Here is a 14,893-nt window from a genome sequence, read left to right on the forward strand (position 1 = left end):
GCCTAGGACACTAAATTGATCGCCGCACTGCGACAGAAAAACGACAGATCATAAAGGACCAAATTACGTTTACCGTTTGTAATAGCGGAGTTAAAATATGAATGAATACCGCAGTGTGACCATTGATAGGAGAGCTGTCGAGCAGTATTACTCTGTTGTCCTATCGGTTATGCCTGTATACGACGTTTTTTTTTAATACAAGTTGTAAGACGATGATGATCCTTCAAATGAACGTCATTGAATTGAACTATTCAGAAGTGCCTCTACCTTTTGGATAAATTCCTAAACTATGACTGTTTAATTAAAAGTGTCGAGCAATAACTTTGTTTTAATTTTAGTATTTTTTCTTATTTCGCAAAACGAGTTTTGATCTTTTCGAACTTTGGCAGTCGTCAAATTAGCAAAGTAAAAAGCTTCGAGTGTGTTGTTTGTTTTTTTTCGGACAAGTATAAACCCCTGTCGTTTGGATTACAAACAGGTGCAATGGGGAATTCTCTGCTTCACGAATTTGTAGTCAATTTGCAGCCTACAGTAAAATCTTTCAAATTTTGTTGTTTTTGCCTTTCCTGTCATCATTTGGTCTGGAAATCTTCTCCTTTATTGTTGCATACACATCCTGTTCTGGCCCAGGCCTCTGTACATTATCCCTGATGCGATGAATGTCATTTCCCAGAGGACGGTACAGTGCGACGACTATGACGTACTTGCTACTGGGGCTTGGAGCTGCTCCCATTCCTAACTGAGTCGTGTCTTTCCACACCATCTGTGTGAAATGCTTTACATGGTCATTCAGCACTGGATAAGAGTAGCTATAGGCCTTTTTCTCGCCGTACCATATGGTAGTCGCTTTGAGTGGCGCTCTTGGGAGGTCATGCCATATCTGAGCGATGTTTTCACCCACTGGCTCCCCTTGGAAGGTGGATGGGTCACTGGCTACAGATTCAGCTATATTCTGAGCTTGTTCGGATAGAGTGGCGTTCCACTGGAGAGGAAGGACGTGATGAAGAGATCTGAATTTGTTGTGAGCCAAGAGTGCTTCTTGAAACACTGCATCTGTTTGTTGAGAAGAAATGGAGTGCGTTTTACTTGATCTTTGTAGACCTTTGGCCCTTCACAAGCTCCAGGGTTAGCATAAAAACTTTTCTTTAGTTCAGGGAGAGGAAATTAGACAATGATTACTATTGGGTTTATAGTTAAATAATTATTAATAAGTTAAAAAATAACAAGTTAATGTTAATTAACTTATTAAAATAAGTTAAATATCCCCACTTTTTACTCGCATTTCACGACTTAATGCCTTTCCATTACAAAACAGTACAATTTAACATGATTGAAAACTAGCCTTTCCCTCTGCTTACTCGCCACCTTCTCGTCCTATAATACTTACTCGATTCAGAGATGTTACTGTTTGTTTTGTCGTCATGTGTGGTGATGTTAGTGCTGTTGTTGGGAGCGGTCTGATTATTGGTTCTGTTGTCTTCGTCTTTCTTCTGTTGATCTGCGTCTTCCTCGGCTATGTAAATTTCGAGGGTTTTGCGAGCAGCACCTTTTGGTGAATATCATGCACATGCAGGAAAAACAAATAAGGTATAGGTGTTCCTTAGAGGGCATGGTTATGACTGAGAGATACCTTTGAGAATGGCGTTAAATATTTAATAGAATAAACACCATCAGTGCGGACTTGGGTAGGGTGAAAATGGCATGGCATGTCGGCGATTTGGGTTCCGGCAGAAAACCGTGCCAACGGGAACAAACGTTTAATTAATAAATGGGAGACCGTTGCAGTTATGTACACGACTTAAGCAGCTGCGATGTGCACCTGCGAAGATGTGTGATGAGTGAGTGTATGTATGAATAAACACCCAAGGCTTTTTATCATTGTCATCCTCGCGAGGGAAGCACAACAATATAGTCAGAACTGATATCAGTACACTTGAAAGTGCCTCTAAAGGTTAGCTCAGCGAGCGCAAGAACAAATCTACATGATACAACTTAGGGCATGTTTACGGAAGTGTTCCCATACCAGCATTTCATTTCGTTTAATATATATATTAAGCCAAGCCCAAAAGCGGAGCTCCACAATTCTTTTTTTTTTTCATAGCATTTATTCAAGTCCTCTTATTGTATGAACGTAATAACCTTACAAATACCTCATCCCTTCTTGAGTGGTTTACATAGAGGTCCTATTACTAGATGTATATTATATGATGCAATTAAAATACAAAAAATTTAAGCTAAAATCGATATATATGATACAATAAAAATATAAAAAATTTAAGCTAAAATCAAGATATAAAAATAATTACAACATACACACTGCAAGGATTAAAAACAAATACTTAATTATAAAAAGCAGAAAAAAGACACTTCTTAAAAATAAGTTCTCGTGTTGGACGGAATAAGAATCTTGATCTGGTAGAGCTACTGGAATCAACTCGTACCGAAAATTCTTCCTGCTGGTACGAGATTTTAAACAACCCCGAATGTGAATATGTGCAATTAAGGACGGTGCCTACCAATACATAGCAAGGGCTATGGAAATCCAAAAAGAAAATTGGGGGTAACCACGCATTTTTCAGAGATAATTAAACATTAACATCACTAAAAAACGCCAAAATATAAAGCAATGTATGGGATTTTTTCCCAAATTGAAGCTTAATTATCTCTGAAAAATGCATGGTTACCCCCAATTTTTTTTGGAGATACCAAAAGCATTTGGTAAGTTCTGCTTTCTCCGTATAGTTTTAAACCGCGCAAAAATATTCCTGTATTAGTAGGCACCACCCATAGGAAACCCGAGTATCTCGTGATGCGCAGAATGTATGCGCAGTAACAATAGTAGGCACCGTCCTATTACAGTGCGATATTTACTGTCTAATGAAACCTCACATTTTTGTTAATACTATTAAAACAGCCACTATCGCCTAAAATGACAATAATATCAGTGTGTTCAGTAATCTACCATTACCTTGCACAGGCGCAAGTAACTCACCTTCTGCAATGGAGTCATCAGAATTGTACCCTGTTTGTTTGTCGTCATCAGCTGACAGGGCACTCGCTAGTAATCCTTTGTTCTTTTCTTTGTTCATCTCTTTCCCTAACATCTGTGGAGCTGATGTAAAATGTTCATGTTTCCGATTTATTCATATATTTTTGTCACTACTGAAATTATTCCTGGTGCCGGATACATGAAGCCATTTTAGGATGTTTCTTAAGTATTGTTGAATGCAAAAGGTAATTGTTTAGATACAATACAGTATGCTTTATAACATAGCGCGCGTGCATCCTAATCTAATTCCTATTGGCGTCATCATGGTACATTTCTCAACATACGCACTGCCGTGCGTCCATCCGATGACGTGTGCAAGTCAGATGGGGGAAGCATGCGCGCGCTGTGTTATTAAAAACCTTTTACAGAGAGACAACACCATAAAAAATGTGTATTTATAAGATCTTGCAGCTTAATGAAACGTTAAGATTAAACCAATATGAGAAACCATTTTCGCCTTTTTTTTTTGTACAGAGAATTTTGTAATTAATCGGGAACAAAACCTGTTTTCCAGGAATCGTTTACTTTATTTTCACTATGTTATAAAAGAATTGGTTCATGCTTTTAGCTGTGCGTATATCGAGTTATGGATGCACTTTGAAAGTTTGGAGAGCACTCGAGAAGTTAGAGTTGCTCTCGGCTACGCCTCGAGCAACTCTTACGCTTTTCTCGTGCTCTCCAAACTTCCCGCGTGCATCCATAACTCGATATACGCACGCTAAGCATGAACCAATTCTTAACTGAAATCCAATCTCACCTGGTCGCCGTCCGTCCTGGATGTCATATTTATCTTCAGATTTGTACGGTCGCACGGTGTCGAATATGTCCTCCTTGTTTCTCTCTCTGCCCGTTACTTCACTTAACACATCCGTAGGAGGAGCCTCATCGCCTAACTCATCGTATTCGCGTGTTTCATCAGCACCATCTGTAATTAACAAAAGGATTATCTAAAAAGGCAGTAGTTTTGAGTGGCTCTCGGTGATCTTTACAGTTGCTTTGATTTTGCTCGTGATTATCTTGCTGAAAGCCGGCTTTTTACCAGTGACGCAAGCGCAGGTGCAGGGACAAACACGGAAACGCGAGCGCAAGGATAAAAATGTTTTGGTACCTAGCGTTTGTGTTGCGCTTATACTTGCGTAAAAACCATGCTTCAGAAAATTCTGACCTTTCAAAGTATTTTCGTTTATTTTGTTTTCAACTTAGACAAAGACTTTCGCGACTTGCTCTTGAAATCTGATTGGTTCAATGCGTTATGTGAACGTGTTGTGATCGGTTAAATACAGCTTCTCAGTTAGAACTTAGTTTGGGTTTTCCAACGTTGTAATTGTTCTTTACCTATGTTACGCTTTAAAATGAAATGAATTGTTCATCGAAAAAGCTGTTGAAGGCCTTGTAGTAGGTAATTTTAACCTGAAAGGAACGCGTCTGCTGATCTCTAATGTAAGTAACTTAAACTCAGAAGTGCTTTGACGGTGAGCTGATTTTTTGGCATCCTACTCCCAAAAGTTTATTCCACAAAGCTTACAGAAGGTTAAAAATTATAATTATTCATAAGAATTAAAAGGAGTGGAGATTAAAGGGGCACTGTCACGGAGATTTTCCTGTATGTTGGTCCAAACAACACAAACATTTGGCAGAAAATCTCTTCTCTAACTTGAAATTACTCTTAGAGCACCGGGAGGAAAATGTGAAATGATTTCCCCAAGAAAGAATACACTATAATCAGTTTTCAGGGTTTTCACATTATTCAACTTTATCTATTTTTTTTTTATTGTCATTTATTGCATGCATTGTTGATAGTTCTTTTTGTTCCTTTCTTTTTAATATTTAGTACCGTTGGTGCGATATCTGTAGAGATTTTACCGACTAAATAAATGTAGATGTAGATGTAGATTTCTCCAGAATAAAGAGGAAGACGTGAAAAAATTGACCAATTTTGTCGAGTTGCAATCCATTTCCATCCTAGCTTTCTACATTCAAAGATGATTGGTACTAGTTTCTGTGCAGTAGTAGGGTTACTGTTAACAAAACTGAACCATTATTTTAGCGTTTCCATCAATACAAATAAAATTTTGGTTATTCAAAGTGACACTAAAAGTAGGTGACACTGCCCCTTTAAGATGATGTGATGATCATGCGTATATAAAAACACTGGCCAACGGTACCTTCCACGACCGGTCGTTGAACCTCAATCCTTCTGTCCCCTTTTCCAGCCAGCTGGCTCACAAACGTTGGTTTTTGTTTTAACGCAGCTCCTGGAGTAACCAGGACATCGGAACTCTTCTTAGTTGCGTTTGCAATGGACAACCGTCTTGATTGTGTGATGTTTGAGCCGAGATCTGGGCAAAGTTGATAAAATTTATACAGAGAAAAAGATGAGCAAAGAAACAAACAAACAAATAGCGACATAATGCCATCGCGAAAAAAGAAAATTCGGCTGGGACGACGAGATTGTTTGTGTGTTTGCGTTGTTCATTTCAGAACAATCTTTTCCTTTTCGGACAGAGCTTCAGTGAAGTGTGGCTGAACAACTACATGAAGAAACAGGACCTCATCGAGTTGGCATGAAGGTTATTGCTGATAACATATCGTTAGCCTAAAATCCCATCCAATTATAACTCATGAGCCAGCGCACGATGCACAATTGTCCAAATTGGAAACAGTGATACACAAACAATTCCTACTAATTATTCCAACTTGGAGAGTTTTGAGTCCCACTATTCAGCCAGCAAAAATAAAGAGAACACCCACACCAAAACAGTGCTGAACTGGTAGAGGGGGTGCGAGTCAACGTTAAGGACCATTAGATTACGAGTGACTGGCGTATTATGCCTAAAGCCTGTTCAGCACGGGTTTGGAGATGATAAGTTAGCTTTTAGTGTATGTAAGGTTCATTCGTTCCAGTTTCACAAACTAGTAGTTTCTCCGCTGGAGAGTTGATTAGTAGGCTCGATTTCTCACGCCGCGTTGTGAAAACGGCGCAATTTTCTGTAGTGCTTTTTTTTTTGTTCAATGTTGAATTCTTATTTATAGAGGACTTTCCAATAACTTCGAATCGTTCATCGATTCCTTCGTGCCCATTCGCCGGCAGGTTTGGAGTGGACGCATGTAAGCTCATGTTATTGCGCTGTATTAAAGATGAAACCTAAAGTGTAAGTGAGGTGGAGTGCCGTAGCTATCCACCAATCCCCTAGCTCGTAACGTTTTCAACAAATACTTTTTGGTTGGAGACCAAGATTATGTCAATGATTAAATTGTTGGGCGTGTTGGTTCAGAGGGAACTCAAACAAATTGCACACTATCTTTTCAGCGAGGAGACTTTATTGCCTAATTTGATTTTCTCTTATAGAAATACAAACCAAAACTCACCATTTGTTCGTAGCAGGGCTGGTAAAAATAGTAAAAATCCAAAGGTTTTAATCGCAATATGATTCAATCCCATTGTCTTATCCTCTCAACCGAGGAACCTGAAAAGAAAACATCCATTTTATGAAATGATACAGTGATATTGATTAGCTTATTGTATTGTCTATTGTAATTTTCTTTACTGTTTTGTGAAATATGGTCGGCTGTTTGCAAACAAATTGAAACTAAGTGTTGAAACCGGTCTTCAAACGTATCTTATAGTGTCAACAAACATGGTCACCATTTTAAAGCAATCGGTGCAACTATACAAATAACGCTGTTCCTTAATTAACAGTTCTCTGACCGGGATACTCAACAGTACTAAACTGGCTGAGATGCAAGAAAAACAGCAAACTTGTTGAAAATTGTTACCTTTTTTGAAACTCATAACAGCTCCATTTTGCTCTTCGCTAACTGTTCTGTTTAGACTCCAATTTATTACATCATCGGTTCCTCTTCAATTCCCACAGTGGTAAGAAGGCTTGTTAAATGGCAGATACTCGAGAGGATAGCCAGTAAAGGGTCGTTTTGGTGACCTCTTGGTTTGGTGTTATTAGCAAAAGGGCGAATGACAGGTTGTGCTTCACAGATGAACGATTAGATGACTTACTTTTTGAACAACCAGAAATGTCTTACCTTAGTTGCTGTGAGGGTATAGTTCTTGTTTTATTTCTTTTTCTGTATCAGCACTTTTAGAGCTGTCAACTTTAAAACTTTTTTCAGGAAATTTTTTCCACTGAATCTCTTCAGTTCACTCTTTTGTTTCTTGTTCCAAGCAACGCCGTTTGAAGGGTTTTCCAAAAGCTCTCCATTACATTATTACAGCACCTCCCAGTTGTGTTCATTTTAGACAGCGTGTTTCACGTGCTACTCCACCTATCCTGCTTGAGGGCAGGTGGCATCTTTTATCTATAGTGGTGCAGTTAGTTTAAACGAACAGCAAATTGAAAGGTAGTTGTATCGTTTGTGGAACTGCTTGAACAGTACTCGGTCGTGACAACCTTTAGCTATTTGTATGCGACAGCACGAATTGGGAGAAAAATAGCAGGAGAAACTCACTGGTAATCCCAGTTCATTTTTAACAAATTGGAACTGTTTTGAATGATTATCTTGTAAGCTTCCGTTAATAAGAATACCATACATCATCGGTATTAATAATACGGTTTTTTTGTCGCTACATTGCTATATTTACAAATTCAAGGCGGTGCTTATTACCAATGTGGTGTTAACAAGATATTTTATCCAACATTTCGGTAACAACATGGTGAACTGAACAAAGGATTCATTGGACGCCCTCCCATCAGGTGGTGAAGTTGTTACTGTTTGTTCCGGTCTACCAAACTCAAACAGCGGCCATTTCCACGCATACGCTGTCTGGCAGCTATTGGGATGTTCGGAAATAAAGTGACTGTAAGGTCTGGGCCACTAAAGTTCGGACATGTTCGATTCTTCGATCGCGTACTGGGAAGAATGTTATTAGTTCTTGAATCTAAAGTTGATATGAAGGTGATATAATTCCGACCGGGATGAGAATGGTCGTGAGTTCAATTACCGTCAGGGAAGCCCCCATACTTTATGATGAACACTATCTTTCTCATTTCATTTACCAGCTTTATTTACCATCGCATGGGACAGAACGCGTGTAACATACAGACGTTAACGCTAGCAAATGGCGTAGCTTGGCACGAGTTTATCACTAGCTCAGTGATGACATGAGGCATTACATCTTTCTCAAAATCGACCGTTACATATTCCTAACCTGTGTCAAACTGGTTTGGAGTCCACACGGGGCAAGTAAATGTTCTTTATATACTCTGCCTGACATTTTTTTTTTCGCCTGTCCTCAGTATCATTTATGACAATATCCAAGCCACTGAATTCTGGATTTAGCCAACCGAAATATCGGCTTTAGTGGACAGAAGCTGTGCTGTCATCAGGCTTAAACAGGTCATTAAATCACTTTGTTGGATTTTGGACCTTCGGCAGCAAAATCATCTTCCGTCTGAACGAGGACTTGAAGTCAGAGGGCCACAGGGTTATCGGCGTAAGCTGTCACGTGTTACCCTCTTTAACTGAAGTCTCTTACTTAAGTTCTTTCTTTCATTGCTTCATTAAGTAGATACGTGACACTCTTCCTAAAATTCCAGGAACAGGCATGGACTCTTGCGAATGCGACACCGCATTCATTGTATTATACCAGGACTCACATTGTCGTTAGAAAGAAAACTAGTTGACTAACACTTATCTACCGTACATGCTGCATGTGTCGTTAGAAAGAAAACTAGTTCGCTAACACTTATCTACCGTACGTGCTGCAATGTTCGTTGATTCTTTAAAGTGCCAATAGGTGATATTCCCCGTCAAGTATGACACAATAGGGTACCCATCCAGGATTACCATTACGAATGCCGACCGTAATCTGATTGGTTGAGTGCGCTACTTACTATTTTTTTAATTTGTGAGTAGCGAAAAGACGCTCGACGTGTTGGGTTTAAACCTGGAAAACAAATAACGTTAATGCATGAAGCTAAACGTTTCATTTCCGTAAAATACTAATCGACATACTAAAACAGTTCACTCTCGAGTCCTATGCAAGATACTTAATTCGGGCTGCAGCCTCATCAACTATCAGTCGTTATAGTTCCCTACTAAAATATTTCCGAGTCTGAATGGTTTAAACTGATCACTTGGCATGACAGTGTTTACTCGCGGAGAGATATCAGGAGATAGGTCCATCCGTGTACTTGTCCGAGAATAAAAAGTTCTCAAGTTTTCTTCAAATTCATTAACAAACAGATTGCTTACATTGTAATTTTATCTTTCACTTTTATTCGTCTTGTTCATTTCGACTCGGAAGAAAATTACGTGGTAAAAAAAAAAAGAAAAAAAAAGAAACAATGGTGTTTTTGACTCGGGACTATAGGCAGTTACCTCTTGGAAAAGCTATCATGTGAGTCCTCGAAGCTTTCCGTGTCAGGCTAATATTTGTTTGAAGAACAACTTTTTTTCCGCCCAGCATCTATTACCCGGTCAACATGAACATTCTATTGCTTAAACAGAAATAATTTATACAGTTACATAAAAAGGCTACAGTGCTTGTTCCGGGCTTCTTCTAAATGTCGAGTACAAGTCATTCTTTACTCCTGGTGGAAGAACGTTCTGCCGTAAATGTCCCTTGCTGTCAATTGGTGGACTGTAAAGTGCAACTACAAACGCGTAATCTCCACTGGGACTCTTAGCCACCGCTAACCCCATTTCTTTTGTTCCTTTCCACACAATTTGCGCAAAGTGTCGTGTTTTTTCGTTTATCTCTGGATACGAAAAGCTGTAGGAATTTATTTCGCTGTACCATTTGTCGATAGCTTTTTTAGCCAAGTGTTCCTTATTGTATTTCATCTGAGCAAGACTCTCTCCATGCGGCTCTTGAAGGTCATCCAAAGTAAGAAAGTCTTTTGCTGCAAGACGTTGAGCAATTTGCTGAGCCTTTCGTGCCAAAGAGTAAGACCAGAGTAGAGGCTGCGAGAGGTGTTTACGTCTGAGCTTGTTATGCTCTTCCAATGCTTCCTCTTCCACATCGTCTAAGAAGGTAGACAATCATACTGTTATTTTCATTAGCAAATGCCAGTTCAACCTCAGTAAAATCTGTCGTTTTAAATGTGTGTGGCTATTTTCAATTGTTACCATTTTGAAGTGTGTAAGTCTGTTAGTTTGGCTAACATGAAATACTTTTCTTTGATTAAATATTTTAATATACAAACCATACTTGGAATTTTGAAATTAAATTCGTGCAAGTAACATTACAACATGCCATAAATTTTCTAATTTACAGTCAAAATTCTCCAAAAGTTTGGCAACGTTTAGACCACAATTGACTGGTTGTATTATGCAATTTTAATTATCTTTTTCGAAGTCTAAGACGGAAAAGAGATGAACGCCTGGAGCTAGAGTCTTTTGATTGTAATATTATCCGGTGAAGTATTTGGTTAGGATTAGGGTGTAAAGATACGCGATATACCTGAGCAGATGTCTCTATAACAACGTCTTGTCTGAAACAAGTCGTTTTGAGTGCACGAGGACACGAGGCAGACTCGTGCTCTCACAGATGTTCCTTTTCCACACGTAACTGAGCACGTTGACCAGTCATTCCACTCACTAAATGTGGAATCTAAAAAGTAAGGATTTTCAGTAGCTTAATAACATAAAGGCACAACGTCCTCCATTTACGCTGAGTATTCTGAACTGTAGCTGAAGTATTGTCCTGACAATTAGCCCAAGATCGTCTTTGCTTAAAGATTAGCAATTCATTTGACACAATTGTGGTAATAGAAAGATTGAGGATCACGTTTACGACAAACGTCAAGCAGTAAAATAACAACGTGACCACGATTACCCTACGGTTTCCGTTTCTAAATGAAGTTAGCATAAAGGGCCAGAATTATTTTCTACTATTTCCATTTGCGTACTTTTTTTCTTTTTTTTTTGGGGGGGGGGGGGGGGTGGGGAGGGGACGTAAACGCGAATGTGACGTTTGCCTTAAACGCGATTCTAAATCTTTCTAATATCTTTATTTTCATGTAGTAGATTCGTAACGAGGATTTGGAGTAAAAAATAACTGATATCATGATCCGTGAAACAGTAAGAAATATTTACACAAACTATGAAAAAAACAATAATAGAGTGGCGAGAAATATTTTGTGAAGGTGGCATTTATGATTTTATCGGGTGTAAGTGACCTAACTGATAAAGACAAATAATTTCTCTTAAAAAGATGGTTTTCTCTTATGCGAGGTTTGATCAAAAGGGAGGAAACAGAGTAAACAGTTCTTCTTGAGTTGAATTGTAAGTCTTGAAAGAAAGGTCTCCAAGGCAAATCTAAACTGGAGCAATAGACCCTTCTCCAAAATGGCGGCCGAAAAGTCAAATAAGTTAAAATTAAAAACGTATACCAGCACTAGAAAGAGCACTTTTACTTTAGTAACCCTGCAAAGTTTCAGCATATCAGGTGTAATATCAGCTGAGAAAATGTAAGTTGAAAAATGAAAAATTTACAGACGTTTGTTTGACTGAGGGTATGACGTATACCCCCAGTCACACAAAGGTCTGCAAATTTGTCAAATTTCATCTTACATTTCCTAAGCTGATATAACACCCAATATGCTGAAACTTTGCAAGGTTACTAAAGTAAAGGTGCTCTTTCCAGTGCTGGTATCAGTTTTTCATTCAGTTCAATTTTAACTCATTCAAATCTGTTGCCGCCATTTTGTAGAAGGGTCTATTAACCCTCATACCTTTTGTTGCCGGAGTGGCATCATTTTGATCTTGAGGTGTTGGGTGCATGGGATAGTAGTAAAGATTATTCAGTGAGAAGCTGTTTGGATTTAATGTTGAGGTTCTCGTGGGAGAAGCTCTGGTGGTTGCCGTTCCTCTCAAATACGATACAATGCGTTGCAGCTTTTGTAGGTCTGCTAACGAGTAAATACTTGTCGAGGGACCATAGTTTGGCTGGTTTCTTCTGAAACCAGTTGACGTTGGCCTATTTTTGTTGCCATCATGATCATATTTGTTAACTTTATGATGCTGTGCCTTTTTACGCTCAATACGTGCGGGTCGTGGTTTTGTTTCAGAAATCCGTTCCATTTTTATCTCGATGTCTTTACGTTTTTGATCTATTAGCCGCTCTCTATTGCTGTCGTCGTGTTTTTCAACCTTTTCTTTTGTTAATAGAGGCTTGTCAGCTGTGCTTATTTTTTCATTGTATTTGGAAACCGAAAGAGACGCTTGGCGTGTATCGGAATTTGAATGCCGGAGTTTCGTATCAGTGTTAGTGGAATGCTTCCCATTGTCTGTAGTGGAGGAAGTGCTTGTGAACTTTTCATCGTTTATAAGATAATCCGTGGGGATGTGCTTTCCATTGTCACTCTTTGACTTAATATTTGGCTCTTGTAAGAGCTTGTTGTTGTCATAGTCCTTAGCTTTACTATCGGAATGTTTTCCATTTTCTATATTAATAGTCGTTGTTTCCACTTCGCGCCCAATGCTGTCCGTGGGTATGTGCATTTCGTTATCACTTTTTGACTGGATTGGTGTTTCTTGTTTTGGCTTGCTGTTGCTAAGGTCTTCCTTTTCATTAACAGAAACATCTTGAGTTCCTTTGTCTTCCTTGGTGACTTTCTTCTCTTGGCTTTTTTCGCTGTTCTCAGCATTGTTTAAACTGTAGGCACTTTCGTGTACTGGTTTATGGTTATCATCGTTTTCAGTTTCCTTACCCTTCATCACCTTCAGTTTATCTTCCCTGTTGGCATATTTAGTTTCTATGCTTGAAATCTTTTTTTCGCTGCTCATATTATTAGCTTTCGTGCTTTCTTTTCCCCCTTTATCATTCGTTTCATCTTCTTCCTCATCGTGGGGACTGCTTTTTCCGTCTTCGCTATCCTTGTTACCATAACTCTTGGAATTCGGTTTGTCTTCCTTCCCATTTTTAGTCCCGAGTTGATCACTTACACTGCTATTTTCATCCCCACTCCCTTGATCATTATCGTTCTGGTAATCGTCACCATTTACATCATTTGAAATTTTGTCCTCATCGTTGTAGTTTTCATTCGCTTGTTCAGTTCCACGGTCATTATCTTCCTTGTCATCATTATCCTTTAGCTTTCTCCCGTTTGCCGTAAACATTTTGTCGTCATCGTCGGAGATCTCCTTCTCATGTTTGCTTTCACTCTCATCATCATTATCATCCTGTTTGTCGTCAGTTTTTCCTTCTTTTGAAAGTTTGTCTTCTTCCTCGGAGTTAGATTCTTCATCATGATTCTCTATACTTTCAGATATATCTCGAATATTTTCAAGTTCATCACTTTGTTCATCAAAGTTACCGAGAACATCGGAGTCGAAATTCCCAAAGTTGTCATTGTTTTGAAAGTTGTCCAATTCTTTGAATAGTCTAGCATCCTGGTTTTTAATTCGGCTGTTAAGATTTTTCATTGTTGTTTCTCGAGGGCTTTGGTCTATGTCATTTGGGGTATCTTTGTCATAAATTATGCCGTCGTGATCATCATTTTCATTTTGATCCCACGACATTTCACGATCAATCGCATTTCCATTTTCAGAGCTTTCATCGTCGTCATGATCATTAACGTATTTATCTTCCCACCCTGTTTTTTTTTCATGACGGTGTCTGTTGTTTCTGGTGGTCATCTCGTTCTCGTTAAATAAAGATTGTGTGTCGGAGTGTGGGTCAAAGCCTTGGTCAATGCTGTCTTCTGCAATCTTGTCATGATGTCTCTTGCTCCCGTGGTTTCTGTGATGATGAAAAGAAGAATAAGTATTATGTTCTCTTCCATCATTTTCCTTAAGGGAAGGGTCCTTGCTCTGCCTGAAATCGTCCATATCTCCCAATACACTACTATCTTCATAAGATTTGACGTTGTAGTCGTTGGGGTCTTTCATCATCCAGTCAATAGCCTCTTGATTCCCTTTGAAGTCTGCTTTGGTTTCCATATTATATTCGGGCATGTTTCGAAGATCATAACCTTCATTCTTATTGCCGTTATCCGTAACTGACATCTGGTCGATACCATTCCCGTATTGTTGGCTATCAGATTTAGAAGCGTCTTCGTCTGTCTCTACGGAGAAATCCAAAGGCCTGAAATCTTCAATGCCATCTTTCTGAAGCATCACTAGAGAAGAAAAGCATTGATTCTTGGCTCAATTACCAGTATAACCTGTTAAACTTCGCCAAAAATTGAGCACTTGTTTTTTTTTTTTTGCTCAAGCCTTTCCAAAAAAGATTCCGTTAATTTCCTTTTAGTACCCGCCAATAAAAAAAAAGAAAAAAAAAAGTGAGTAGTGAGAATACGGTGGAATCCGCTTTTTGTTCATCCGCAATCTCTCAAATAAACTACACCACAACTACACTTACTTCCCTCATCTTTGCTGTCCTCTAGAAGTTTTGGTTTCACAAACGCATTCATGAATTCTAGGTCATGCGGAGTTATCCGACTCTCGAGCTCCACCAGATCTACATGCAACATACACACGAGAAAGTTATTGTTATAAAGGATTAGTATTTATCTTTATTAAAGGAGCAAATATTAAAAAGGCCATGCATAAGGTTGATTAAAAACTAAAAAATGGCAAGATCAGTGAATGAGCACAAAATTTAGCAAGAGCATTGTTTAAAAGTAAACTTCCAGTTAAAAGTAGGAAAAATATCGATGTAAGTTTTTCACTTTTTTAACCTTATTTGCGTTATGGCTTCAAATTTCTCTTATAGAGTGTTTTCACATAACGTCACAACGGCCATGTTGATGTCCCAAACTAAACCTCTGGGAATTGAACTCTATTTTTATGCAAATGCTTTCTTTTGTTTCAGTAAACCAATATGGCCAGTAGTCACGTGAATGAAAACGCTCTATAGTCACTGACCTTTTAATGGTGTTC

General features: G+C 38.7%; 2 protein-coding genes across 5 annotated transcripts in view; both read right to left on the reverse strand.

The window, feature by feature from the left end:
* Window positions 1-353: 353 nt before the first annotated feature.
* LOC146462291 (uncharacterized) lies at window positions 354-6,948 on the reverse strand. Of its 2 annotated transcripts, XM_085085866.1 has the most exons (7): window positions 6,827-6,948; window positions 6,419-6,516; window positions 5,215-5,388; window positions 3,807-3,974; window positions 2,993-3,112; window positions 1,388-1,546; window positions 412-1,053 (listed from the first exon to the last, which is right to left on the reverse strand). In XM_085085866.1, exons 2-7 carry the CDS (start codon window positions 6,489-6,491, stop codon window positions 542-544), a joined length of 1,206 nt encoding a protein of 401 aa, XP_084941992.1. In that variant the 5' UTR covers window positions 6,492-6,516; window positions 6,827-6,948; the 3' UTR covers window positions 412-541. The 2 variants fall into 2 exon arrangements, with proteins under 2 accessions (XP_084941991.1, XP_084941992.1); XM_085085865.1 differs by lacking the exon at window positions 1,388-1,546 and having other exon boundaries at window positions 354-1,053.
* A 1,185-nt stretch (window positions 6,949-8,133) lies between these two features.
* The window catches only part of LOC146462292 (uncharacterized), an 11,064-nt gene continuing 4,304 nt past the window's right edge, over window positions 8,134-14,893 (reverse strand). For 2 of the 3 annotated variants that reach the window (XM_085085852.1, XM_085085851.1), the window contains 5 exons: window positions 14,879-14,893; window positions 14,373-14,471; window positions 11,743-14,130; window positions 10,470-10,619; window positions 8,134-10,032 (listed from right to left, as the gene is read on the reverse strand). The exon at window positions 14,879-14,893 is cut by the window's right edge and continues 42 nt beyond it. In XM_085085852.1, the coding sequence (XP_084941978.1) occupies window positions 9,542-10,032; window positions 10,470-10,619; window positions 11,743-14,130; window positions 14,373-14,471; window positions 14,879-14,893 (3,143 nt within the window). In that variant the 3' untranslated portion in view covers window positions 8,134-9,541. The remainder of the gene's footprint in view (window positions 10,033-10,469; window positions 10,620-11,742; window positions 14,131-14,372; window positions 14,472-14,878) is intronic. The other variant, XM_085085854.1, reaches the window with a different exon arrangement.

Source organism: Pavona decussata, unplaced genomic scaffold (assembly GCF_977016875.1).
Source record: "Pavona decussata unplaced genomic scaffold, jaPavDecu1.1 SCAFFOLD_190, whole genome shotgun sequence".
NCBI classification, from domain to species: domain Eukaryota; kingdom Metazoa; phylum Cnidaria; class Anthozoa; order Scleractinia; family Agariciidae; genus Pavona; species Pavona decussata.